Source organism: Piliocolobus tephrosceles, chromosome 8 (assembly GCF_002776525.5).
Source record: "Piliocolobus tephrosceles isolate RC106 chromosome 8, ASM277652v3, whole genome shotgun sequence".
Classification (NCBI taxonomy): Eukaryota; Metazoa; Chordata; class Mammalia; order Primates; family Cercopithecidae; genus Piliocolobus; species Piliocolobus tephrosceles.
In genome coordinates, this window is record NC_045441.1 from 140,385,652 (window position 1) to 140,412,445 (window position 26,794).

The window sequence follows — 26,794 nt, forward strand, 5'->3', positions numbered from 1 at the left end:
GTGCAGTGGCCGGATCTCAGCTCACTGCAAGCTCCGCCTCCCGGGTTTACACCATTCTCCTACCTCAGCCGCCCGAGTAGCTGGGACTACAAACACCACCACCTCGCCCGGCTAGTTTTTCGTTTTTTTTGTTTTGTTTTGTTTTGTTTTGTTTTGTAGAGACAGGGTTTCACCATGTTAGCCAGGCTGGTCTCGATCTCCTGACCTCGTGATCCGCCCGTCTCGGCCTCCCAAAGTGCTGGGATTACAGGCTTGAGCCACCGCGCCCGGCCTTTTTTCATTTTTATAACAGAAGCTAATATATGAATATAATTTGTGTTTATACTATGTTTAAAATAGAACTAAGATTATCAACACAGTCTCAGGAAAGAGCAATTATTACTGACATTAAGAAGGGGGAAATGATTCAGAAAATACTAGAACAACATAAGAACTTAAATACATTTTTGTGTTTTTAGATATACCATCCCCTACTACCATAATGATCAGTTGGAGGACAGAGTCAAAAAGATGCAAATAAGAAGAGGTGTTTGAATGAGATGGCAAAATATCCAAGGCATTTAGATGGATTGTTTTCTTCATATTACTTCTGCCTGCAGGTGTCTTCAAAAACATTACCCAGCCCGCCTCCCGACTGCCAGCATTGTCATTTGCTTCCATAATGAAGAATTTAATGCCTTGTTTCGGACCATGTCCAGTGTCATGAACCTCACACCACACTATTTTCTTGAAGAAATTATTTTGGTAGATGACATGAGCGAAGTTGGTAAGATAGAACACTCGTTATCTAATCTACTTTGTTGTTGTTGTTGTTGTTGTTGTTGTCGTTATGGAGTTTCACTCTGTCACCCAGGCTGGAGTGCAGTGGTACCATCTCGGCTCGAGGCAACTTCTGCCTCCTGGGTTCAAGTGATTCTCTTGCCTCAGCCTTCTGTGCAGCTGGAATTACAGGTGTGCGCCACCACGCCCAGCTAATTCTTGTATTTTTAGTAGAGTCAGGGTTTCACCATGTTGGCCAGGCTGGGTCTGGAACTCCTGACCTCAAGTGATCTGTCCGCCTTGGCCTCCCAAAGTGCTGGGATTACAGGTGTAAGCCACTGTGCCCGTCCATCTAATCTACTCTGAAGGTAGTGCTCTCCCTGATGGCACTTGAGTATTTTGTACAAAGAATCTTTTTGGTGGGTGTTGGGGCAGGCACTGCACTAGGGCACAAAGAATCTTTTTGGTGGGTATTGGAGCAGGCACTGCACGAGGGGCTCTTGGTGCCTGGTGGACATGTGAGACCTGGGCCCTGTGCTTGGGCTCATGGCAGAGGGGTGGAGGGGCGGTGCTTCCACAAGCTAAACATAGGGGCACTGGCCACATCCTTGGAGATAACTTCAGGAAGAAGTGACATGTCAACTGAGGTCTGAATGATGAGTTGTAATGCTCCAGGTGGAGAGGAAGGAAAAGGTGTTTTAGGTAGCTTAAGCAGCACTGTAAAGGCCCGCAGGCAAGAGAAGACATAGTGAGCTTGAAATACATGCTACCATATTTTATGTAGTTTATATATCAGTATAGAGTTGCAGGAGGAAGGTGGGCAAAACCAAAGTTACTAAAAGGGAACTCCCAGCCCAGCCTGGTGGCTCGCACCTGTAATCCCAGCACTTTGGGGGGCCAAGGTGGGCAGATCCCTTGAGCTCAGGAGCTCCAGAGCAGCCTGGCAACATGGCAAAACCCCATCACTTAAAAAAAGGTGGGGCGGGGGGATAACTGCTCATAAAGGGCATTATTTGAATTTTTATCTTGAAGCTATGAGGAGCTATTAAGGGCTTAATGCAGGAAAATGAGATGATCTAGGAATTCCATGAAAGAAGTGGAATCAGACCAACCGCTGTTAAGAGCATATTCTTTCATGCTTACGGGTTTTCAAGAATCATGATACTAGCATTAGTTAGCTACACTTAGAATTTGAAATCACTCATCTAATTTACAATGGAGTACAAACCTTAGGCAAGCTAGGAGTACTAAAGCAATGAGGCAATATTAAGTAAGTTTCAGACTGAAAGTCAGCCCAATCCACTGTAAATGTGACCCACTATGAGCTCAGAAACAAAAAGATGAGGAGAAGCAGTAGGAAGAACAGGCAGAGAAAGAAGCCATCCCTTGAGTTTCACCCTGCGGGAAAGTGACTCTAGGTGACTCCCGAATGTGACTCAAGTCACTGGCAGTTGTGTGGTGGAAATGTAGATGTTGGCAGGCACCTATCATAAATAACACTGCTTCTAAGGGGGTCACCAATGTCTGAGGGTACAGGACTGTCTATTTCTAGCCTCGTGCATGGGAAGAGTGTGGAGTGAGGGCCTGGCTTCCCTGCTGCCCCTGTGACTCACGCTGCTTCATCTGTTCAAAAGACAGAGCAGCATGTTTGGCAACTTGCTGGGCAAGGAGTCACCGGGAAAGCCACCAGCAGGGGACAGGTTGGGATAACCTGACAGATTGTGGAATTCTAACTTTTCTCCCAGAAGTACAAGGATGCTGCCATGGGGACACAGTGCCAGGAATGACCAGGGGATGGATACCTCCCCCAGCCTTTCAGAAGCACACCATGAATTTAGAGACATATCTGGTGTCTTAGTCAGCGTGGCTGCTGTAACAAAACACCACAAATGGGGTGGCTTAAACAACAAACATTTATTTCTCAGAGTCCTGGAGGTTGGAAGTCCGAGGCGAGGGTGCCAGCAGGGTCGAGTTCTTGAGAGGGCCCTCTTCCTGCGTGCTAGACAGCCATCTTTTTGCTATGTCCTCATGTTGTCAAGCTAGCTCCATGACCCAATTGTGCCCCTGCAAGGCCCCACCTGCAAATACCATCATACTGAGGGGCACTTTGAATTTTGGTGGGGACACAAACATACAGGCCATAAGATCTGTCAACCTTCTTATACATTCATCATACATTGTGGTCACCTTTATAAGAGACTAGGGGGTCACTACTGCTAACATGCGGTTGTACTGCCCAGCCAGACACCTCTGCTTCTCCTCCTTGATCTGAGCCTTTGACCCACGCAAAGCCTCAAACGCAGGATTAGGGTGTTCTAGGCTCTGCTGGAGATCAGGTTGACACCTTCCTCCTTTAATTCACAGTGACTTCATCATGGGTTTAAGGACAATTTCTTCAACAAAACCCTGTCTTTCCCAGCTGACACTCATAGGTAAGACCGATAGACTCCTCAGCTTGGGGGAGCAGGGCCAGGGGCCCAGGGACCTGCCTCCACTGAGTTACACAAATGGCCTGTCCATGACCTGCTGCCATCCACTTTTCCTATAGTCCTGGTCCCTCTAGACTGCAAGCCAACAACATGACCATCTTCTGAAAAACCCACACCCTCTACTTCATGTCAGTGACTGCTGCTGCCTCAATTGCGTTTATCTCCTCCAGGGTCTGGCTCATGGCGTCCCACTTCTCCTTCCTCCTACTGCCTCCTACATCCTGGATGTGAGTGAGGTGTCTGCAGACCTTTGAGCTGAGATGCTGCCCAGGCCTGCAAGCACAGCTGTGCAGCCCATATCCCTGCCTCTTTTTAAAAACAAGGAAGGAGATTCCTCCTTCTGCTGAGATTACCATGAACTTGTTCCCGTTGGACTTGCTCCTGACCCGGATTGCTGGGACTTAGGAATTTAGACCTCTGAGGCACCTGCATCCATCTCACCTGGTCCCAGCCTCCTTTATCATCATCATATTAACCTCCAAATATTAAGTGACTGTTGGGTGCCAGGCTCTGTGCTGGGTGATATATTTCTTCTTCCTCATACTAGAGTACTGCCAGGAACACGATGGCCATCCCTTCTCTGAGCTGACGAAACTAAGACTCTAGTGGTTCGATAACTTTCCAAAGAGCTACTACAAAATTAGAAGCACAGATAGTAGCAAACCCAGATTGCGCCAAAGCTCTGTAATGCATGCTTTTTCTATTAAAATGTTAATAGTCATTTCCTAAAATAGAGATATTTCACTAGAACCATAGAATATTATTTATAGGGCCAGGCATGGTGGCTTACACCTATAATCGCAGAACTTTGGGAGACCAAGGTGGGAGGATCCCTTGAGGCCAGGAGTTCAAGACCAGCCTGGGCAATATAGCAAGACTCTATCGCTACAAAAAATTTAAAAATTAGCCAGGTGTTGTGATGCACACCTGTAGTCCCAGCTACTCAGGATGTTGAGGCACGAGGATTGCTTGATCCCAGGAGATCAAGGCTGCAGTGAGCTATGATCATGCCACTGCACTCCAACGTTGGTAACAGAATGAGGCCCTGTCTCAACAAAAACGAAACAGAAAAATACTTACAGTTGATTTTTATAATGAACCACTTTTGTTTCTCTCCCTTAAATAGGATAAAAATTCTATCTTTTTTTTTTTTTTTGAGACAGAGTTTTGCTCTTGTTGCCCAGGCTAGAGTGCAATGGCGCCATCTTGGCTCACTGCAACCTCTGCCTCCTGGGTTCAAGTGATTCTCTTGCCTCAGCCTCCCAAGTTTCAGGGGTTACAGGCGCCCACCACTACGCCTGGCTAATTTTTGTATTTTTAGTAGAGAGAGGGTTTCACCATGTTGGCCAGGCTCGTCTTGAACTCCTGACCTCATGTGATCTGCCTGCCTCAGCCTCCCAAAGTGCTAGAATTACAGGCATGAGACACCATACCTGGCTCCAAAATTCTCTTTTAAAGTTAGAACTTCTGTGGAATAGCATGGATTTTAGGAATAAGTCACAATGACGATATACCGTTTCAGTTTCTATAGTTGCAGTTTATACATTCTCATGTGTTGAATATTTTTCCAGATGATTTGAAAGAAAAACTAGACTATCACCTGGAAACTTTTCGGGGAAAGATTAAAATAATAAGAAACAAAAAGAGAGAGGGGCTGATCCGAGCAAGGCTGATTGGAGCTTCTCATGCTTCAGGTAGGAGTATTCCTGGGGACAAGAGCCAGTGACGGCGTCACAGAGATCTTCCCTTCTGAGCTGGACTCCTCCGCAGGGAGACCTTCTGTGTCTCTGTCTGCTTCATCAGAACATTGGAAATCTATTCCAGCCATATGAGCCTTTAATCTTCTTTTGCCTCTGAAAGTGTTCTGCTTTAAAATGTGAATTTTCTATTTTGGGTTGAAGATATTCTTTCGCAGGGACCTTAATGTCAGCCCTTCTCACAGGCTGATTTCCCCAGTACAAACTCTGAGATGGAGTTTCAACCACAGGGGACCCACTGGGAGCCACAGGAGTGAGGAGAGCAAGACTGGGGGTGGGGCGGTCGGGAGGGAGCTGCACGCTTATCCACGGGGAGCTCTGAAGCCAGGACCCCACAATGAAATGACAAGAGAAGGAGTTTATGGGGCAAGAGATAGGAGAACAGAAGAAAAAGTGTGAGCTGATGCTTCTGGCCTGACACACGTGGAGGAGGAGAGAGAAGGAAGGAGGTTTACCTTGAAGAGCTTCAGACAAGGTGCGGGTCTCAGAAAGGCTCAGTGGGCTAGCGGGAGCCCCATTGCAAAGGTTGCCTGTTAGGGAGACCTGCATTGGGACTGGGTGGCGCACCTCCATTTCTTCCCCACCGCCACCCACACACTGTGCTTAGTCATTGGGTGGGAGCACCCTGGGAACGGCATGACCTTGGCATGAGCTTCAGTAGATCCAAAAGCTTTGGCAGGGGGAAGCATTCCGATCCGTCCCCCGCAGCAGGTTCTTGTGAAGGGACAGCTGAGCAGCACACTCCCAGAGCTGCCCCCAGAGCCATTCAAAGGGATCCCAGTTCCAGGTAAGGAGACCAGGCACGGACCAGTCATTGGATATGAACACCACCCTCCCCTGGGAGCAGGTATGACCTTGGACATGGTAGCCATGGCTGGCCAAGGACAGCTCCTGGGGAGGGACTCTGTTGTGAGCCATTGGCTGTCAACGCTGCTGGGCGGCTGAGTCCCAGGGGCATCTGAGCAGCTTGCAGGGCCCATGCCTCCTACGATCATGCCTCCGGCCACATGTAGGTTAATGTTGGCAGAACACTGAGCTGGAACCACAGGAGGTGAATCATTTGTAAGGGCATTCCTCAGGCTGCACTGCAAGCTGATGAAATGTCCCTGCTCCTTAGCAGGAAACACCTCCTTAAGGAATGGAAGGCCAAGCAAAATTGGATTCTCTTTTTCCATGTTGGCTTGATCGGTGGACACGTTCTCTTATTTAACTGCAAAGATAATACATGTTCATTGTCCAAAACCCAAGAGAAACCAAACACAATATGGAGTGCATCTTTTCAGACCCTTTGTTTTTATGCATTTATATATATATGTGCACACGTACATACACAGGGTTAAGGATTTTTATTTATTTTACTTTCTTTTTTTTTTTTTTGAGACAGTTTCCCTCTGTCACCCAGGCTGGAGTGCAATGGTACAATCTTGTAACCTCGTCCTTTTGGGTTCAAGCAATTCTCCTGCCTCAGCCTCTCAAGTAGCTGGGATTACAGGTGCCTGCCACCATGCCAGCTGATTTTTGTACTTTTAGTAGAGACGAGGTTTTGCCATGTTGGCCAGGTTGCTCTTTAACTCCTGGCCTCAAGTGATCTGCCCACCTCAGCCTCGCAAAGTGCTGGGATTACTGGCACGAGCCACCACGCCTGGCCTGGGATTTTTAAATATATGGAATCATACTATCTGTACTGTCCTGAGACTTACTCTTTTATTTTTAATTTTTGGAACTTTTCCCATGACAGTACTTAAGACTTACTTCAGTTTTGAATTGCTGTGTTGTATGATATTTTTTATGGATTTTCTTTTTTCTTTTTTTTTTTTTTTTAGACAGAGTCTCGCTCTGTCTCCCAGGCTGGAGTGCAGTGGTGCGATCTCAGCTCACTGCAACCTCTATCTTGCAGGTTCAAGCAACTCTCCTGCCTCAGCCTCCCCCAAGAGCTGGGATTATAGGTGGGCGCCACCGCGCCCAGCTCATTTTTTTGTGTTTTTAGTAGAGACGGGGTTTCGCCATGTTGGCCAAACTGGTCTCTTAACTCCTAACCTCAAATGATCCGCACACCTCAGCCTCCCAAAGTGTTGAGATTACAAGTGTGAGCCACCGTGCCCAGCCCATATGGATTTTATAATTGATTGTCATAACTTCTTTAGCCATTTCTGAGTAGGTTATTTTTCTTTTTTACTATATTATTAATTGTCATAATTTCTTTAGCCATTTCTGAATAGGTTATTTTTCTTTTTTACTATTACCTAAAAAATGCAGCAGTTACAATTCATGAACATATATCTTTGTGTGATTGATTATGCCTATAAGATAAATTCCTAAAAGTGGAATTGCTGGAAAAAAGGGAATTTTTGTTTTAAATTTTGAAAGATAATGCCAAATTGTCCTTGAAAAGTTTCACCAGTTAACAGTCTCATCACACAGACAAAGTGCTCTTTCTCTGCAGCCAGAGCTGAATATGACCCGTCTTTCTAATGTTTGCCACAGTTGGCCAAAAAATAGGCTACGTTTTCTTTTCTTGGTATTACTGGCCATCGACTTTTTTCCTATTTTCATAGATTGCTTACAGATCATTTTTCTGTCGATTTATCTGTTCATCTCCTTTGCCACTTTTTCTAATGTGTTGTTTGTCATTTTGTTATTGATTCACACATGTCCTTATAACAGAAATTCTATATTATGAATACTGAGAATATCGGTCCTCAGGCTACAGCCTATCTTTTCTCCTTCTCTGGGGGTGTCTTATGTACAGCAAAATTTTATTTATTTATTTTGAGACAGGATCTCACTCTGTTGCCCAATCTGGAGTGCAGTGGCACAATCTTGGCTCACTGCAACTTCCGCCTCCAGGGTTCAAGTGATCTTTGTGCATCAGCCTCCTAAGTAGCTGGGATTACAGGTGCCTACCACCTTAACCAGCTAATATTTTGTATTTTTAGTAGAGATGGGGTTTCACCATACTGGCCAGGCTGGTCGCGAACTCTTGACCTCAAGTGGTCAGCCTGCCTCGGCCTCCCAAAGTGCTGGGATTACAGGCGTGAGTCGCTGTTCCTGGCCAGAAATTTTTAAGTATTTAAGTTCACCAAAAAGCCCACTTCCCTGGCTAACACAGTGAAACCCCATCTCCACTAAAAATACAAAAAATTAGCCGGGCGTGGTGACAGGCGCCTGTAGTCCCAGCTACTGGAGAGACCGAGGTAGGAGAATGGTGTGAACCTGGGAGTTGGAGCTTGCAGTGAGCCGAGATTGCACCACTGCACTCCAGCCTGGGTGACAGAGCGAGATTCCGTCTCAATAAAAAAGCCTGCCTCCTCTTGCTGGGCACTAGACTGAACTTCCTAGCTTCTCTTCAATAGGAATAGCCTTGTGACTAAGTTTTAACCATGGGATGTGAGTGCAAGTAACATGTACCATTTCCCGACCAAGGCTCTTAGGAAGCTGGTCTGTCCCCTCCACACTCATTTCCTGTTCTGGCTGACTGGGGCAGAGATGACTAAGTGACTTTGGGGGCTCTGGGTTGAAGAGCCTCTGCCAGCCTGCATCCCTGAATGACCACAGGGAGGGCTTCCCCCAGTCAGCAGCACCTGCCTTGGATGGCTAAATGCGTAGAAATTAACTTCTATTGCATTTGAGCCATTATCATTTTGGAATCTTATTATTATAATAGTAGCTAGCTTTAACATAATAAAACTAACATATCGATATTTTTTCTTTATGTTTTTTGGGTTTTGTCTCCTGTTCAAGAAATTTTTCCTTACCCTGAGATCATGATGATACTATTTTTTCTGGTTTGTTTGTTTGTTGTTGTTGTTGTTGAGATGGAGTCTCGCTCTGTCAGCCAGGCTGGAGTGCAATGGCGTGCTCTCGGCTCACTGCAATCTCTGCCTCCCAGGTTCAAGTGATTCTCCTGCCTCAGCCTCCTGAGTAGTTGGGATTACAGGCACCCACCACCATATCCGGCTAATTTTTGTATTTTTAGTAGAGACGGGGTTTCGCCATGTTGGTCAGGCTGGTCTGGCTGGTCTCAAACCCCTGACCTCAGGTGATCTGCCTGCCTCAGCTTCAAAGTGCTGGGATTATAGGCATGAGCCACTGCACACGGCCTGATACTCTTCTCTAGTTTCTTCCTCATGTAAAAAAAAAAAAAAAAAAATTGGTTTTTACATTAAACTTTGAGTCTACCTGGAAGTGTTTGTTCTGGGAACGGTGTAAGTTAAGAATGTAATGTAATTTTTTCAGAATGAATAGCCAATTTTCCCCACACCGTTCATTGAATAGTCCACCGTTTCTTCGTTGGTTGCAATGCTATTTTTATCATTTTATCAAATGTCTGTGTATTCCTGGGTCTATTTCCAGCATCTGTCTTCTGCTCTATGATAGTATTTTTGTATTTCTAGGCTAATCACGCTATCTCTTGATTAGTACAGCTTGATAAGAAGTTTTTATATCTTCTTATTTTCTTGATAAGAAGATTTGTAGGACAAATCTTTCCACTTCATTCTGCAAAAGTGTCTTAGCCAGGATTGTCTTTATCAAGTTCCAGGAAAAACATGTTGAGATTTTCACTAGAATTGTATAGACATGATAGATTAAAATGGGAAAGACTTTACATCTTTTTGATGATAAATGTCCCCACCCACAGGCATTTATTCAGATCTGCTTTTATATTCTTTTGGTGTTTTGTTATTTGCTCTATAGATAATATGTACGAAGATTTATTTCTGATTATCTTGATTTTTTGGTTGTTGTTTTAAAAATTGTGATTTGGGACCTTCTTGTTATATTTTTTAATTATTACTGGTACATAGGAATGAGATCTTTTGGTATATTTGATCTCGTCAATAGAAACCTCAGTAAACTCTTAATTGTTAGTGGTTGGTGGGTAGAGTTGCTTGCATTTTCTATCAGCTGAAGATAATTTTCCTTCCATTTCTCTAATGTTGATTAGAAATGGCGGTAGCAGGCATCCTTTCTGCTTTTGACTTTCATGGGAATAATTCTGACTTATCATTTAGTTACTATATTGATGTGTATTCGTTTCCTAGGACTGCTATAATGAAGTAGCACAAACCAAGTGGCTTGAAATAACAGAAATTCATATTTTCCCAGTTTTGGAGGCCAGAGGTCCACAATCAAGGTGTGAGCAGGACCTTACTCTTTCTGAGACCTGCAGGGGAGGCTCCTTCCCCATCTCTTCAGCTTCTGGCGGTGGCTGCCAGTCCCGGGCTGCAGCAGTGTCACCCTCGGCTCCGCCTCTCTGTTCACAGGTGTCCTCCCTGTGTGTCTGTGTCTGTGTCTCCCCCAGCCGAATCTCAGAAGGACACCAGTCACATTGAATGAAGGGCTCCCTCTACCCCGGTATGACCTCATTGCATCTGCAAAGACCTTGTTTCCAGATAAAGGCACATTTTGAGGTTCCTGGGGTTAGGACTTGAAAATATCGTTTTGGGGAGCACAGTTCAACCCATAACACTATGTTTTGAATTGGTTTTGTTTAAAAGGGGAATCTTATTTTTTTATTTCGAAAAATTTCAAACCCACATAATACCCATAGAAACACTTCCCTAGAGTCACTAGGTGTAGACGTAAATATCTCCCAACACCCACTCACACACATGCTCTCCACCCCTTCTCACCCCGCGCACACGCATCACATCTGTGTTCAAAAGTAAGATGTGGATCAGACACAATGGTTCATGCCTAGAATCCCAGCACTTTGAGAGGCTGAGGCGGGTGGATCACCTGAGGTCGGGAGTTCAAGACCAACCTGACCAACATGGAGAAACCCCGTCTCCACTAAAAATACAAAAATTAGCCGGGCGTGGTGGCGCACGCCTGTAATCCTAGCTACTCAGGAGGCTGAGGCAGAAGAATCGCTTGAACCCAGGAGATGGAGGCTGCAGTGAGCCAAGATCATGTCACTGCACTCCAGCCTGGGCAACAGAGCGAGACCCTGTCTCAAAAAAAAAAAACAAAAAGTAAGATGCGTTTATGATTTTCTTTGTACCGTATTCCTATACTTTTCACTTTACCAGACTCATAGAACAAATCGTATGGTTTTTCCTTGTTTCTAAAACTTTACATAAGACAGAGATTAACTGTGTTTGGGAACTTGCAGAGAACTGGCCTATAAACTTCCTAGGCACTGGTGTCTTTTTTGGTTTCCTCTTTAATCCAGATTGTTTTTTTTTAGGAGTGATTTTGAAAGTTTCCAAACAATTTTAAGAGATTTTTAAAATTATTTTTTGTTTATTACTACTTAACTGTATTGTGGTCAGAAATTTGAAATTTCTGTTGTGTCTTAAGCTGGGTCAATTTTTCACAATGTCTATGTGTATTTTATACCTTTTTTCTTTTTGAGATACGATCTGTCTCTGTCACCCAGGCTAGAGTGCAGTGGAGTAACCGAAGCTCACTGCAGCCTCGAACTCCTGGGGTCAAGCGATCCTCCCACCTTAGCCTCTCAAATGTTGGAACTGCAAGCATGAGCCACCACACCTGGCCTATTTTCTTAATTTTTGGTAGAGATGGAGTCTCACTATGCTGCCCAGGCTGGTCTCAAGCAATATCCTCCCACCTTAATCTCTCAAAGTCCTGGGATTACAGGCATGAGCCACCACACATGGCCCTTCTGTGGGTATTTTCAAAGAATGTGTATTTTTTCTTTTTGGTTGTAGGTTGTGTGTGTGTGTGTGTCTGTGTGTATAATTTTGTTCATATCTTTGATATTCTTACTGATGGAATTCGACTTTATTTCTAAGTTTCTTAGAGTTGTCCTGAAACCTTCAGCTGTGACTGTGAATGTGTGCACCTGCCTCTCCTGGCCCTTTGCCAGTGCTTGCTATCTGTCAGCCTGTCTGTTCCCCACACCCCCAAGTGATGTAGGTGGCTGCCTGAGCCAGACATGCTCCTGAGTCACAAGTGTGGGATCCTGTTGTGTGGGCAGGTGAGGCAGCAGCCAGCAACCCTGCCTTCACGTATCCAAGTATTCACTCATCCCTCCAGGATTTATCTCTTGCCGACTTGTGTGGTACCCATGCACGTTTATTCTTTTTTATCAACTGTTTTGAGATGCACACTGTACCTACTGAGGCTGGACACGGGTTTTCACATGATGTTCATATGTGCACACTTCTTTGGAGCCAGGTCGTCTTCCTGGGAGCTATTTGCATTATTACAAAGCGACACTGTCTCTCCAGTAGGGCCTGCCGTGATGTGTTCCCTGCTTTCCCTGACCTTTCCCTTCCTGCCTCCCTCACTCACCCCACAGCTGCACCGGCCTTCCTGCTTCTCTCCCGGCCTGCCAAGCCTCATCCTATCTCAGAGCCTCTGCACGTGACTGGCTTCCCCTGGAATGTTCTTCTCCCAGGCATCTGCATGACTTGTTATCTCACTTTGTTCAGTTATCTGATCAAATTACACTTTATCACAGTGGTCTTTCAAACCACCCCATATTAAATAGCAGAACCCTATCCCTCTCTATCACCCTTACCCCCAATTTTTTTTTTTTTTAGACGGAGTCTCGCTATGTCGCCCAGGCTGGAGTGCAGTGGTGCGATCTTGGCTCACTGCAAGCTCTGCCTCTCGGGTTCACGTCATTCTCCTGCCTCAGCCTCCCGGCGCCCACCACCACGCCTGGCTAATTTTTTGTATTTTTAGTAGAGATGGGGTTTCACCGTGTTAGCCAGGATGGTCTCGATCTCCTGACCTCGTGATCCTCCCGCCTCGGCCTCCCAAAGTGCTGGGATTACAGGCGTGAGCCACCGTGCCCAGCCTCCCTCCATTTCTTTCTCTTCATAATTCTCATCACTATCTGTCCATTTCTTTGGGCCAGTGATGCTGTCCACGTGGCTGTTGAAGCCGCCCACAGATTGCAGGAGCTGAGGTGGACAGCCTGCGGTGAATGCTGTGCTGTACCTGCAGGGCATGAAGGAAACCGCCTGAGATGCAGGCAGATAGATAACCCCAAGGAGGAGAATGAGAAGGCAAAGTGAAGAAGAAAGAGAATGTTACAACCAGATGGCTTCAATCTAAATAAATCTACAATCAGTTGGCATGATTTTTTTTTTTTTTTTGCATGGGAGCAGAAGTGTCATGGTTTGGAGGCAAACATGCAAACATGAGTGATGATTAAACCATGGGTAATGATGAAATGCTAGTGATGCAGGGTTCATGCAGTTTGGGAGGAGTTTTTTTTTTTTCTATCAGTAACATTGCAGGGAAGCAGTATCTTCCAGGGAGAGTTAGACAAGCCACTCTTCTGAGCCTCAGCCTCCTAATCCAAACTATGGGAATGATGCTATCGAACTAACATGGCTGTTACAATGATCAGATAAGGATATTACCTACATTTTTTTTTTTGCAGTATGTACTAAATAAATGCTTATTATACAGTAATTAGTACAAATAAATAATTAAAACATAAACATTGAATTTTATGCTTCAAAGTGATAAAATACATAAAATTAAAAGACATACAGGGTAAAAATAATAAAATACAAAACGTTAATGGTGGAAAGGCTCTCAGAGGTTTTAGAACTCATCAGCCTTTTATCCCAGTTAAAGAAGCTAAGCTCCCGAAAGATTAGAGACTGGCTCTAGGTCACGTCACTCGAGGCTCAAACCCAGGAATTCTGGTGCCATCTCAGTAGACAGCATCATTCCACCACCAGATTATGAGGATGTAGCGTACAAACAAAATTTAAAATGTTTAATAGTATCGTTGCTTTGATTTCTTTTTACAAAATCCAAATGGCTAGGTTTAACAGATTTATAGTGAGTTAAATAGAAATGCTTATGTGTTTTACAAAAACTGGTTATATGCTTAAGCACAGATTCTCTGTAAATCCCCTGACATAGATTTTGCACACCACATTCTTAAACACCAATACCAAAAAATTGGAAAGACATAGCAATAACAGGCTGGGTGAGGTGGCTCACACCTGTAATCCCAGTGCTTTGGGAGGCTGAGGAGGGAGGATTGCTTGAGGCCAGGAGTTTGAGACCAGCCTGGGAAACATGAGAAGACCTCATTTCTACAGAAATAAATAAATAAGCAAAAATTAGCCAGGCGTGGTGGCCCGTGTGTGTAATCCTATCTATTTCAGAGGGTGAGGGAGGAGGATCACTCGAGCCCAGGTGCTCAAGGTTACAGTGAGCTATGACTATGCCACTGCACTCTAAACAGAGCAACACATCACAACCCCATCTCAAAAAACAAATAAGAAAAAGATATAGCAATAACATAATGTGTAGGTAAAAAAAAAACCTTTTTTAAGACTTTAAAAATGCTTGGTTGTAGAGACCAAACTGAGAATTTTAATGTTATGTAAAATAAATTATATATAATGAGTTATGTTTAAGGGTAAAAATATGGACACTAACCAAAGAACAAAAATAAATACAAAATAGAGAAAAACAGGAAATACTGTGAAACTGATACATACGATATTTGTTGATTTTCAAAAAACAAGTTAACAAACCTTGCAATCCACAATCCCTAGAGAAACGGTGCAAATAGACTACTACAGGAGAGCAGAAAATAAGCTTCTACACAGGGTAAGTTGGAGAATGTAGCTCCCAACTCCAGACTTTAGGGAGCAGTGGAACTGTTTAGAATATTTCCACAAACACTCTCTGGAAGCAGGTAGGGGAAAAAATCCCTGTATCAGGCAGGCTTGACCTCATTCCCTTTACTCGTCGCAGGCCCGAAAGAGAATCTGATGAATGTGTGATAGGTCATCTAGCACATGAATGATAGGCTATCTCTAAAAACGATAAATAGCGCAGTCCTTTCCAAAACTCTCAAGGGTGGCAGAAGTAGAGCAACTGTCCTTTCCTAACAAGAAACTTCAGATTCCCACAAAATATTCCTGTGAAGGAGAAAAATCAGCTGAAGAGGGACCCTCACCACTACTTTGCTCTCCTTATATGATGTAAGTTTCCCACATTAAATACTTTATGATGAGTGAAAATAAAATCTCATTGAAATGTAGGTGCTAGGTGGCCTGTTCCCCCATGTTTTTAATTTAAATCAGCATTCAGGAATACCTGAATAAACATATAAATAAATAAAGTATAATTTTAAATTATTTTGCAATTTTTAATACTGCATTTATGGTCTTTCTGGGTCATTAGAATCCTCAAAGTTGTAAATATTTAAATTTGTCACATTAAGGGTACAAGTGTACACCATATACATTAAAGAGATATTACAAATCTGTATGGAAAAAGACTTTTAAAATGTTTTTGTTGTATTTGTTGTTTAATGCTCCTTAAACAATTAGCCATTTGGGAAAATTCCAGGTCTTTATTTCATACCATAACCCAAATAAATAATAACTGGATTAATGTTAATTTTATTTTAAAAAATCAAACCATGGTCAGGTGTGGTGGCTCATGCTTGTAATTCCAGTGCTTTAGGAGGCGAAGGCCAGGAGTTCTAAGACCAGCCTGACAACACGGTGAGACACCACCTCTATAAAAATTTTTGTTAAAAAATTAGGCGAGTGTGTTGGTGCACACCTGTAGTCTGAGCTACTCAGGAAGCTGAGGCAAGAGGATTGCTTGAGTCCAGGAGCTGGAGGTTATAGTGAGCTATAATAGCGACACTCCACTCCAGCCTGGGCAACAGAGTGAGACTGTCTCTTTAAAAACATCACCATCATAAACTTCTTAAAGGAGAATTACAAAATATAAAAACATAGATTAATACTTGTCTGTTCTATGAATAAAGAAGAAATTTCAAAGCTTAAAGCCAATTGAAAAGGCAGCTGAAAAACGTCTTTTTTTTTTTTTTTTTTTGGGGACGGAGTCTCGCTCTGTCGCCCAGTCTGGAGTGCAGTGGCCGGATCTCAGCTCACTGCAAGCTCTGCCTCCCGGGTTTACGCCATTCTCCTGCCTCAGCCTCCCAAGTAGCTGGGACTACAGGCGCCCGCCACCTCGCCTGGCTAGTTTTTTGTATTTTTCAGTAGAGACGGGGTTTCACTGTGTTAGCCAGGATGGTCTCAATCTCCTGACCTCATGATCCTCCCGTCTCGGCCTCCCAAAGTGCTGGGATTACAGGCTTGAGCCACCGCGCCCGGCGAAAAACGTCTATTTTTTTAACCAAAAAAATGTAAAATTGCTACAAATAAAAATAATAAAATTAAATAACAATAGGCTTGGGGAAATATAACAAGACAAAAAGTTAATATTCTTAGTATGTAAAATGTACATTTAAAATCCATTAAAAATACGACTCCAAGCTGGGCATGGTGGCTCATGCCCATAATCCCAGCACTTTGGAAGGCCGAGGCAGGTGGATCATATGAAGTCAGAAGTTCAAGACTAGCCTGGTCAACATGGTGAAACCACATCGCCACTAAAAATAAAAAAAAATAGCTGGGCGTGGTGACAGGCGCCTGTAATCCCAGCTACTTGGGAGGCTGAAGCAGGAGAATTGCTTGAAGCTGGGAGGTGGAGGTTGCAATGAGCCAAGATCGTGCCCCTGCACTCCAGTCTGGGTGACAGAGCAAGGCTTTATCTCAAAAAACAAACAAACAACAACAACAACAAAACTACTCCAATAGGCAAAGGACATTAAAATTTCATTTACAAATAGCAAATCGTGGACAATTCAACCTCATCAGTGATAAAAAAAAAATTTAACCAGATTTTTAAAATTGAGGTGAGATTAATATAAAACTAATCATTTTTAAATGAACAATTGAGTATTTCACACCTTCACAATGTTGTATAGCCATGACCTCTCACTCCAAAACATTTTCATTACCTGAAAAGAAAATCTTTTACCCATTAAGCAGCCTCTTCCCTCCAGTCCCTGGCAACCACCAATCTGTGTTCTGTCTCTTTCTAGGTATTTCATACCAACGGAATCATACAATATGTAACTTTTTGTGCTGGGCTTCTTTCATTTAGCATAGTATTTTTGAGGTTCATCCACATGGTGGATGTATCAGTACTTCCTTCCTTTTTATGGTTGAATAATATTCCATTCTGTGATATACCACAGTTTGTTTCTTCATCCATTGATGGGCATTTGGGCTGTTTCCATCTTTTGGCTGTTGTCAATAGTACTGCTGTGACCATGCACATACATACATTTGTTTGAATTCTTTTGGTGTGTTCCTAGGAGTAGAATTGCTGGGTCTTACGGTAATTCCAGCTTTAAATTTTGGGGGAGCTGCCAAGCTCTTTTCTTCAGTGACTGCACCATTTACGCTCCCATCCGCAGTGTGTAAGAGTTCAGATTTCTCCATATCCTTGCCAAAACTTAGTTTTCATTTTTTAAGTTCTCGCCATCCTAATGGAAGTGAAGTGGTCCTTCACTTTGGATTTGATTTGTATTTTCCTAATGACTAATGATGTTGCGCATCTGTTCATGTGCTTGCTAGCCATTTGTACATCTTCTTAGGAGAACCAGATGTTATTTTTCACCTATCAAATTAGTAGACATGATTTTAAAATGCTAATCATGTTATGTAATATTATAGAAGCTATTTTAGGTGAAAAATGTGAAGTATAAAACTGTGTGTGTGCTGCCAATAGTACGAAAACTTTTATGTGTTAAAAATGGGACTCTTGTTAGCTCGGTTTTGGTTGAGGCATGAAAATCAAAGCTGTAATATTCCAAAGTGAGTTGTTAGACTGACCACGATAAAGACATTTCAAAATAGAAATCTGAGAACCAATGAGATGGCTCAGCCACATTGAGTCATATTGTCAGAGATTAAAGGAGATTTTTGGAGAAAGCTAGTGAGAGAGACTTGATATGAATTCAGCACATTCTCAGACATCCATACAATAAAATTGGAAATATATTGGGATTGAGGAGAAGTGAACTAATGTTAGTTTTTTGCCTGAAAATCAAAAGGATAAAAGGACTGTGACCAGCTGTAGAACAAAGGAAACTTGCTTTTAGGTTAGTAGCTGTATTTATGGCAGGGTTTGCTTTGGCAGTGTTGGAGAGAGAGAGCCATAGGGATCATCTTAGATGGTGTCTGGTAGGACTATCTAGAAGAATGGACAGGTCTCAGCAGAGAAGCTGGAGGCAGAACACAGGAGCTTAAGGAGCTGAGAAGACAGACTGAGTCACTAGAATAGAATGCACTTGCCCATTTTGTGAGAACTGCCAACAAGAGACCACCAGGGATGGGAGGGGAGGTCCTCAAAATTACTATGCCAGCCACACCCTCAGAGAACTCAGCCCAGAGAGTGCCAAGTCCAGGCAAGAAAGAACTTTCCTGCTCCCTGTACTCCTCCCCTCTCACCCATCATTCCCAACAGCATTGGACAAGTGTTTCAATTTCTCTACAACATCCCCAACACTTGCTATTGTCTGTCTTTTTCGTTCTTGCCATCCTAGTGGATGTAAAGGGATACCTCATTGTGATTTTTATTAACGTTTTTCTGATGACTAATGATGTTGAACATCTTTTCATATGCTTATCAGTCATTTATACATCTTCTTTGAAAAAATGTCTATTCAAATCTCTTGCGCATTTTAAATCAAGTTGTCTTTTTATTACTAACTTGTAAGAATTCTTTATATATTCTCATACAAGTCCTTTATTAGATGTATGATTTGGAAATACTTTCCCCCATTTTGTGGACTCTCTCTCTCTCTCTCTTTTTTTGACTGAGTCTTGCTCTGTCACCCAGGCTGGAGTGCAGTGGCACAATCTTGGCTCACTGCAACCTCTGCCTTCTGGGGTCAAGAAATTCTCCTGCCTTAGCCTCCTAAGTAGCTGGGATTATAGGCACCCGCCACCACACCCTGCTAAATTTTTTTGTATTTTTAATAGAGACAGAGTTTTGCTATGTTGGCCAGGCTGGTCTTGAGCTCCTGACCTCAGGTGATCCACGCGCCTCAGCCTCCCAAAGTGCTGGGATTACAGGCATAAGCCACCGCACCCAGCCATTTTTTTCATTTTCTTGATTGTGTCTTTTAAGCACAAAAGTTTTTGCTTTTGATGAATTCCAACACATCTATTTTTTCTTATGTCCCCTGAATTTTTGGTGTCATATCTAAACCATTGCCTCACCTAAGGTCATAAATGTATGCCTATGTTTCCTTCTGAGTTTTATAATTTTAGCTCTTACCGTAGGTCTATGATCCATTTGATTTGATTTTTAGTGTGATATGAGTTAGGGGTCTAACTTCATTCTCTTTGCATGTGGATATTCTGTTGCCTCAGCACCATTTATTGAAAAGACTATACTTTCTCCATTGAATTGTCTTGGCCCTTGTCAAAAATCAATTGACCATAGACACATGGTTTATTTCTGGTTTCTGTGTCTATCCTTATGCCAATGACACATTGTTTTGATTATTATCACTTTGTAGTAAGCCTTGAAATCAGAAAGCCTTTCAACCTTATTTTTTTCAAAATTATTTTGGCTAATCTAGGTCCCTTGCCTTTTTGTATGACTTTTAGGATCAATTTCTTTAAAAAGAGCCAGCTGGGATTGCAGTAGGGCTTGCACTGAATCTGTAGATTAGTATGGGGATTATTGCCATATTAAGTCTTGATCGAAACATGGGATTTTTTATACTTTTCTAATGATTTTACATTGGCTACAGGAAAAAGTCTAAACTCTGCTACTTGAAGTTTGGGGTTCCTTCTACATTAGGCCCCTAGTGTAGTTCAATAATATACCTTCTTTACTTTATGCCAATTATTCCCATGTCCTCTAAGCAGAATAGGTCCCCACTAAAGCTTGAACTCAAAGGCTGAGGTGGGCAGATCACTTGAGGTCAGGAGTTCGAGACCAGCCTGGCCAACATGGTGAAACCCCGTCTCTACTAAAAATACAAAAATTAGCTGGGCGTGGCAGGCACCTGTAATCCCAGCTACTTGAGAGGCTGAGGCAGGAGAATTGCTTGAATCCGGGAGGCAGTGGTTGCAGTGAGCCAAGATCATGCCACTGCACTCCAGCCTGGACAATAGAACAAGACTCCATCTCAAAAAAAAAAAAAGTTTGAACTCGGGCAAAAGTCGTGATGCATGTCTGCATCCCATACACCAAACTCAATGCCTAAGATGGTGTCCTCTCAGTAAAAATTTGCTAATTTTAAGCTGATCGGTCAAGACCAAGTTAAAATCATTTTTTAAAATGGAAGTCCAGTTCAGTTCCACCTGCTCCTTTAGAATTATCCCCGAAACCACTCTCTAACCCACAATTACTGGCTTCCTCTGACCATCTATAGCACATGATGTCACATATTTTTGCACATAATAATGTATTTCTTGTTTCCTCCCAATGAAACTGAAAGCACTGTAAGAGCCAAACACACAGTAAATGCTCAAGAAATATTCATTGCATTGAACTGTGATTTGGATTGCCGTATTTTTCAGCTATGTGGACTAATATTGCCCTGCTCTTGCCTCCCCAGGGGATGTTCTGGTGTTCCTGGACAGCCACTGTGAGGTGAACAGAGTATGGCTGGAGCCCCTGCTGCATGCCATTGCCAAGGACCCCAAAATGGTGGTGTGCCCCCTGATAGATGTCATCGATGATAGAACTCTGGAGTATAAGCCCTCTCCTGTTGTAAGGGGAGCTTTTGACTGGAACCTACAATTTAAATGGGATAATGTTTTCTCTTATGAGATGGATGGACCAGAAGGACCTACTAAACCAATCCGGTGAGATTTCTTCTGGTTTTGGAAAAATATAGCATATGTGTACTGAGACCCAGGGGAAAACGCCTCCAGAGAGTATTCTTTCAAGTTCTTGGGCTTAATGAAAATGTTCTGTTACTTGTTTCTAGAAGTCTTTAATACAGTAATGGAATTATTGTCAATAGAATCACTTAGTACTCAATATATAATGTGATATGACATTTATCTTCACATGATGTTTAACTCTTTGATTCGCTGGTACTGAACACAATCCTATATGGATTCAATCATGACTCTGAGGAGCAATATTTAATTTTTACTAAAAGCTCAAGTCAAACAGACCTAGTTTGCAGGAGGGACTCCATCATTTGTTAGTGGTTTAGGGCTGCCATGTACAGTCGCACCAGCTGTGCACTGCACATATCCAGGAGATACTGTTCACATAAAGACCATAAGGTCAATAGCATGTCTGGAACTGTACATTAAGACAGCCCTCAGTTGGCACAGTTACCTCTCTCAGCTTCAATGTCCTCATCTGTAAAACAGTGATAGTAATAATTAACACATGTCTCTTAGGATTGTCGAGGGGATTAAATGAGCCAATACATGTAAAACACATAGCTGAAGGCTTGACACAGAGGAAATGATCTGATCAAGATCAACATTAGATAGGGTATTGTCACAGACTTCGGAACAAAGGTGTACTTTATTTTAATAACATGTAATATGTAGAAATCTCAATAAAAATAAAAAACAACTCCAGCCCGGGCAACAGACAGAGCAAGACTCCGTCTCAAAAAAATAAATAAATAAAAATAAAAAAATAAAATAAAAAAAATAAAAAACAGCATTAATCTTTTGAGTTATCTCAAAATGATTTTAAATAAAGTTACTTTTAGTAAGAAATAGCTATGGTGTTCCAATTACACAAATTTGGTTTATAATTTTTGTAATATTTCCATCTCACATATAAAACATGTTTAGGTTCTAATGTAAAAATAACTGATATTCAACATGGAAACTGTATTTCTAATATTTATTTGCTAAATGGTAAAATGTTTAGAATTCTAATACATGGCTCATGTGTATATACATTGGTTCATCCTTTTTGAAAACAATTTATCAATGCAAATTAAGAATCTTATAAATATCCTTATTCTTTGATGCAGTAATCCACTTACTTGATTTTATTTGAAAAGAGTCAGAAATAAGCAAGGAGATGTATATAGTGTGTCAATATTTATATTAATAAAAAGCTGAAAACAACATAAATATTCAATACTATTGAGATGGGTAAAAAATAAAGTATATTCATTTTTATGGACTATCACATAATCATTAAAAGTAAAGTTTTCAAGGGCTAACTAACTAAAAAGAAAACTTCTCACATGTTAAATTAAAAAATCAAACCATACAACATTTTCTGTTAGTATGATACTTTTGTGTGATTATATATGTACATATTATATGTAATATATAATACATATTACATATATTATAATCGTATGTTACACTAAAATATATAATAATATGTATAAGAAAAAAAGTTATTTTTAAAGGTTAAAAGAAAAAATAAATTTTATTTTATTATTTTATTGTTTTATTATTTGTATAAATATAAGGGGTACAAGGGCAATTTTGTGACATGGTTATATTCCCTAGTGGTGAAGTCTGGACTTTTCAAGTATCCACCACTCAAACAATGTACACTGTACCCATTAAGTCACTTATTGTCATCCACTGCCCTCTTGTCCCCACCCTTCTGTCTCCAGTGCCTGTCAGTCCACACTCTATGTCCGTGTGTACACATTATTTAACTCCCACTTATAAATGAGAGCATGTGTATTTCTCTTTCTGTTTCTGAATTGTTTCACTTAAGATAATGGCCTCCAGTTCCATCCATGTTGCAACCAAAGACATAATTTCATTCTTTTTTATGATTGAATAGTATTCCATTGTGTACATATACCACATTCTCTTTATCCAGTCATCCACTGAGGGACACTTAGGTTGATCTCATGACTTTACAATTGTGAATAATGCTGTGATAAACATACAATGGCAGGTATCTTTTTGATATAAATGATTTCTTTCCTTTTGGGAAGATACCCAATAGTGGGAATGCTGGATCGAATGGTAGTGCTACTTTTAATTCTTTGAGAAATCTCTGTACTGTTTTCCATAGATGTACTAATTGACATTCCTACCAACGGTGTGCAAGCGTTCCCTTTTCTGCTTATCCTCGCCAGCATCTGTTACATATTAATCATAGTATTAATTAGCATTCATATCTGAAGATACATTTTTCCCATAGTTCTAATGATGACCAAATAAGCTAGGTGCAGTGAGTCTTGGAAAACTTACAAAAAAAAAAAGAAAGAAAGGAAATCATGCCTAGGGCTTATGCCAATGATAACTCAAGACCTCCCCAACTCCCTGACATGCAGGCGTCACCATGACCAAGGATCATGTCCTTTCCCCCGAGCCCCCTGCCCTTTTCTAAGGGCAAAGCAAGGCCCTTTCACTTTCTCCCTGCTGTCTCAGACTACAGCCTTTACTAACCACTACCCAACCTTTCTCCTGCTGAGACAGATGCACACATACATGCACATGTGTGCAGGCACACACACACACACACACACACACACTCAGTGACTTCAAGATTTTTAGAGTGAACACTTTCTCCCCTGAAAGGAGGATATAGCTCGAATCCTTTGAGCCACACATCTTTTCACCCTATTTTCAATGGTACAAAATGGCATAACTTAAAAAAACTGTTTTGTGAAATTACTTAATTTGTAAATTTAATGAGTATTTATTGATTACCTATCATGTGCCAGGCATTGTATTGATAGGAAACATGATCCCAGTCATCAAATGTATATAGTCTAGAGGGGAGGTCAGGCGGGTAAAAACAGACAATCAGGACAGTGCTATGGCAGGGGAGTGAGCATTTTCTTCCAGGCTTTCTGGGCTGCCTGGAATCACAGTCTCCTTCTAGTGTACCAGTGCCAGATAGAACGCATGTTACCCAGCACACCAGACGGGATAGACAGCACCTACTGCACCAGACGTGACGCACATTGCCCAGTGCACCAGGTAGGAACGTTCCTATCAGAATACAGTTATCCTGTTATCTCTGCCAATTGCAGCATTAAAACCACCTTATTTTGACCCCACTTCCTGTCAGTTACGTCCTCTTTTCTCTCTTTTGTATTAAAGCCTTAGAAGGATTTGTCCATCACTATCTCCAGTTCCCTTAAACTCACTTCCATCAGGCTTCGCCCCCTGCCATTCACAGTTAAGACTTGTTCATGACCTTCTTATGGTTCAGTCCAGTGCTCAGTTCCGGCCCTTATCTCGCTGATCCAGCCACCATGTTGGATGCTGCTGGCTATGCCCTTCTCTTGGACACCCATGTCTCCCTGGGCCTCCAGGGAACCAGAGTTTCCTGGTCCTTCTCCTCCCTCCCTGGTTGCTCCTTCCTATCTCCTTTGCCAGTTCCTCTCCTCCTCTCAACTGTCAATGTTGAAGCACCCAGGGCTCAGGGCTGGTCCTCTATGCTTCTCCACTCACTCACACAGTGATTCTCATCCACTTCATCCATGACTCCCAAAGGACGTCTCCAGCCCTGACCTCTCTCAGAACTCCAGACTCATGTATCCAACTGCATCCAACTACCTACTTCATAGCCCCACTTGAATGCCAAATAGACATCTTAAACATACCCCGAAGAGAATCTTCCTGCCAAAAACCGGCTCCACCCGTAGTATTTCTTATCTCAGTGCACGGCAATTCCATCCATCTGGTGTGCAGGCCAAAAACACTGGAGTCAGCCTTGACTCTTCTCTTCCTCCAACACCCACACACCACCCATAAGCAAATCTGTTAGCTCTGTCTCCAAAATATACCAGGAATTCAACCGCATCTTACTATCTACATTGCTGCATTCTTATCCAGGATCCCATTATTTTTCTCTGGGACCACTGTTACCCCTCTAATTGGTCTCCCTACCCTTTCCCGTACACATGGGTCTTGCTTTGTGTGTTGAGTGACTCATATCCCTAAAACATGGGTGCTCAATATATACTTTTTTGAACAAATGAATGTGAACTCGTGATTATTTTATCTTTCTTGCTTTTTTTTTTTTTCTTTCTTTCTTGCTTTTTTTTTTTAGGCAGATTCTCACTCTGTCGCCCAGGCTGGAGTGCAGTGGCATGATCTCAGCTCACTGCAGCCTCCGCCTCCCAGGTTCAGGTGATTCTCATGCCACAGCATCCCAGGTAGCTGGGATTTACAGGTACAGGCAACCACATCTGGCTAATTTTTGTATTTTTAGTAGAGATGGAGTTTCATCATGTTGGCCAGCCTGGTCTTGAACGCCTGACCTCAAGTGATCCTCCTACATCGACCTCCCAAGTGTTGGGATTACACGTGTGAGCCACGACACCCAGCTGTGACTATTTTCAAATGACTTAGTTTGGTATTATTTGGCCCTACTATTGGTGGACAAAACAAGATGCTTTTTAATATTATGGTTTGTCCAGAAGTAAATATTATAATTCACCTAATATCTTTAGAAAGGGAGAGCTCTGAACCCTACTACCCAGTTCAATTGTCATCCTCATGGGAAACTCATATTCCAAATATCATTTTCCTTCTCATTACGAAAACATTTAGAATATATCGCATACATATTTTGGTGAAAGCTAAGTAAAAGTTATTGCCTACTTTTGTTAGTTGTGGTTTTTGGTAATTTTATATACTTAAATGTATAAGAAGATAATTTTAGTATTGTTTTCTCTCTCTTTTTTTTTTTTTTTTTTTTTTTTTTGAGACAGAGACTCGCTCTGTCGTCCCAGGCTGGAGTGCAGTGGCATGATCTCAGCTCACTGCAACCTCCGCCTCCCAGGTACAAGCGATTCTCCAGCCTCAGCCTCCCAAGTAGCTGCCACCTCACCTGGCTAATTTTTTGTATTTTTAGTAGAGATGGGCTTTCACCGTGTTAGCCAGGATGGTCTCGATCTCCTGAACTTGTGATCCACCCGCCTTGGCCTCCCAAAGTGCTGGGATTACAGGCATGAGCCTCCACACCCGGCCTGTTTTCTCATTTTAAACTATAAGTTATTACTAATTCAATATAATTTTGAGGAGAATACAGAATGACTTTCTCTGTGAAATTAATTTCATATTTATGTCCCCTTTCTAGGTCACCTGCAATGTCTGGAGGAATTTTTGCTATACGTCGGCATTATTTTAATGAAATTGGACAGTATGACAAGGATATGGATTTTTGGGGAGGAGAAAATTTGGAACTTTCACTAAGGGTAATTCAGATTTTATTTTAAAAATAGCCATAGAGAGTGAAACCTAACTTTGTCACATACAATGCTGTGGTAATTATGCTGCATTTTCCTACATGGACATCCCATACCATTCCAGTGGCACATGCAATAAACAATTTATGGGGCTTCTTATAAAAATGGAAAACATTTAATAAAATATTAGATTCTTGGCCTGGTGTGGTGGCTAATACCTGTAATCCCAGCACTTTGGGAGGCTGAGGCAGATGGATTATTTGAAGCCAGGAGTTCAAGACCAACCTCGGCAACACAGCAAGACCCCCATCTCTACCTTTTTTTTTCTTTTTTAATGAGATGGGGTGTCGCTATGTTGCCCAGACTGGCCTTGAACTCCTGGGCTCAAGTAATCCTCCCATCTTGGCCTCCCAAAGCACTGGGATTATAGGTGTGAGCTACTGTGCCTAGCCTCTACTTCTTAAAATAAATATATTTAATTTTAAAATATTAGGTTCTTATACCATATGTTTTGTTATTTCTGATGTATGGTATATCAGATTAATATAATATTTTAAATCTATTATTTTTACTGTCTCAGTAGTTGTTTTTTCCAGTTTTTTCTGTTTTAGATTTTATTTTCTCTCTCTTTTCCTTCCTTCTTTTGGCCAGTTATTTGTTCACTTTTAAAGTTCCCAAGCAGACTTCTTTCATAATGCTTCAGATACTTGATTATGCATATAAAAATATCTAGAATAATATCATTTCCTCCAAGCCTCTATGTCCCTCTTAAGCTTGTTGGGTTTTTTGTTTTTTTTTTGTTTTTTGTTTGTTTTTTTTTTTTTTTTTTTTTTTTTTTTTTTTTTTTTTTT

The 26,794-nt window shown here is 41.9% G+C and overlaps 1 protein-coding gene across 1 annotated transcript in view; it reads left to right on the top strand.

Annotated features, from left to right (window-relative positions):
- GALNTL5 (polypeptide N-acetylgalactosaminyltransferase like 5) overlaps nucleotides 1–26,794 on the top strand; it is a 65,727-nt gene that overhangs the window by 27,067 nt on the left and 11,866 nt on the right. Inside the window, exons 4-7 of the mRNA XM_023225491.2 lie at nucleotides 600–766; nucleotides 4,820–4,942; nucleotides 20,400–20,649; nucleotides 25,835–25,952. Of these exons, the coding sequence (XP_023081259.1) occupies nucleotides 600–766; nucleotides 4,820–4,942; nucleotides 20,400–20,649; nucleotides 25,835–25,952 (658 nt within the window). The remainder of the gene's footprint in view (nucleotides 1–599; nucleotides 767–4,819; nucleotides 4,943–20,399; nucleotides 20,650–25,834; nucleotides 25,953–26,794) is intronic.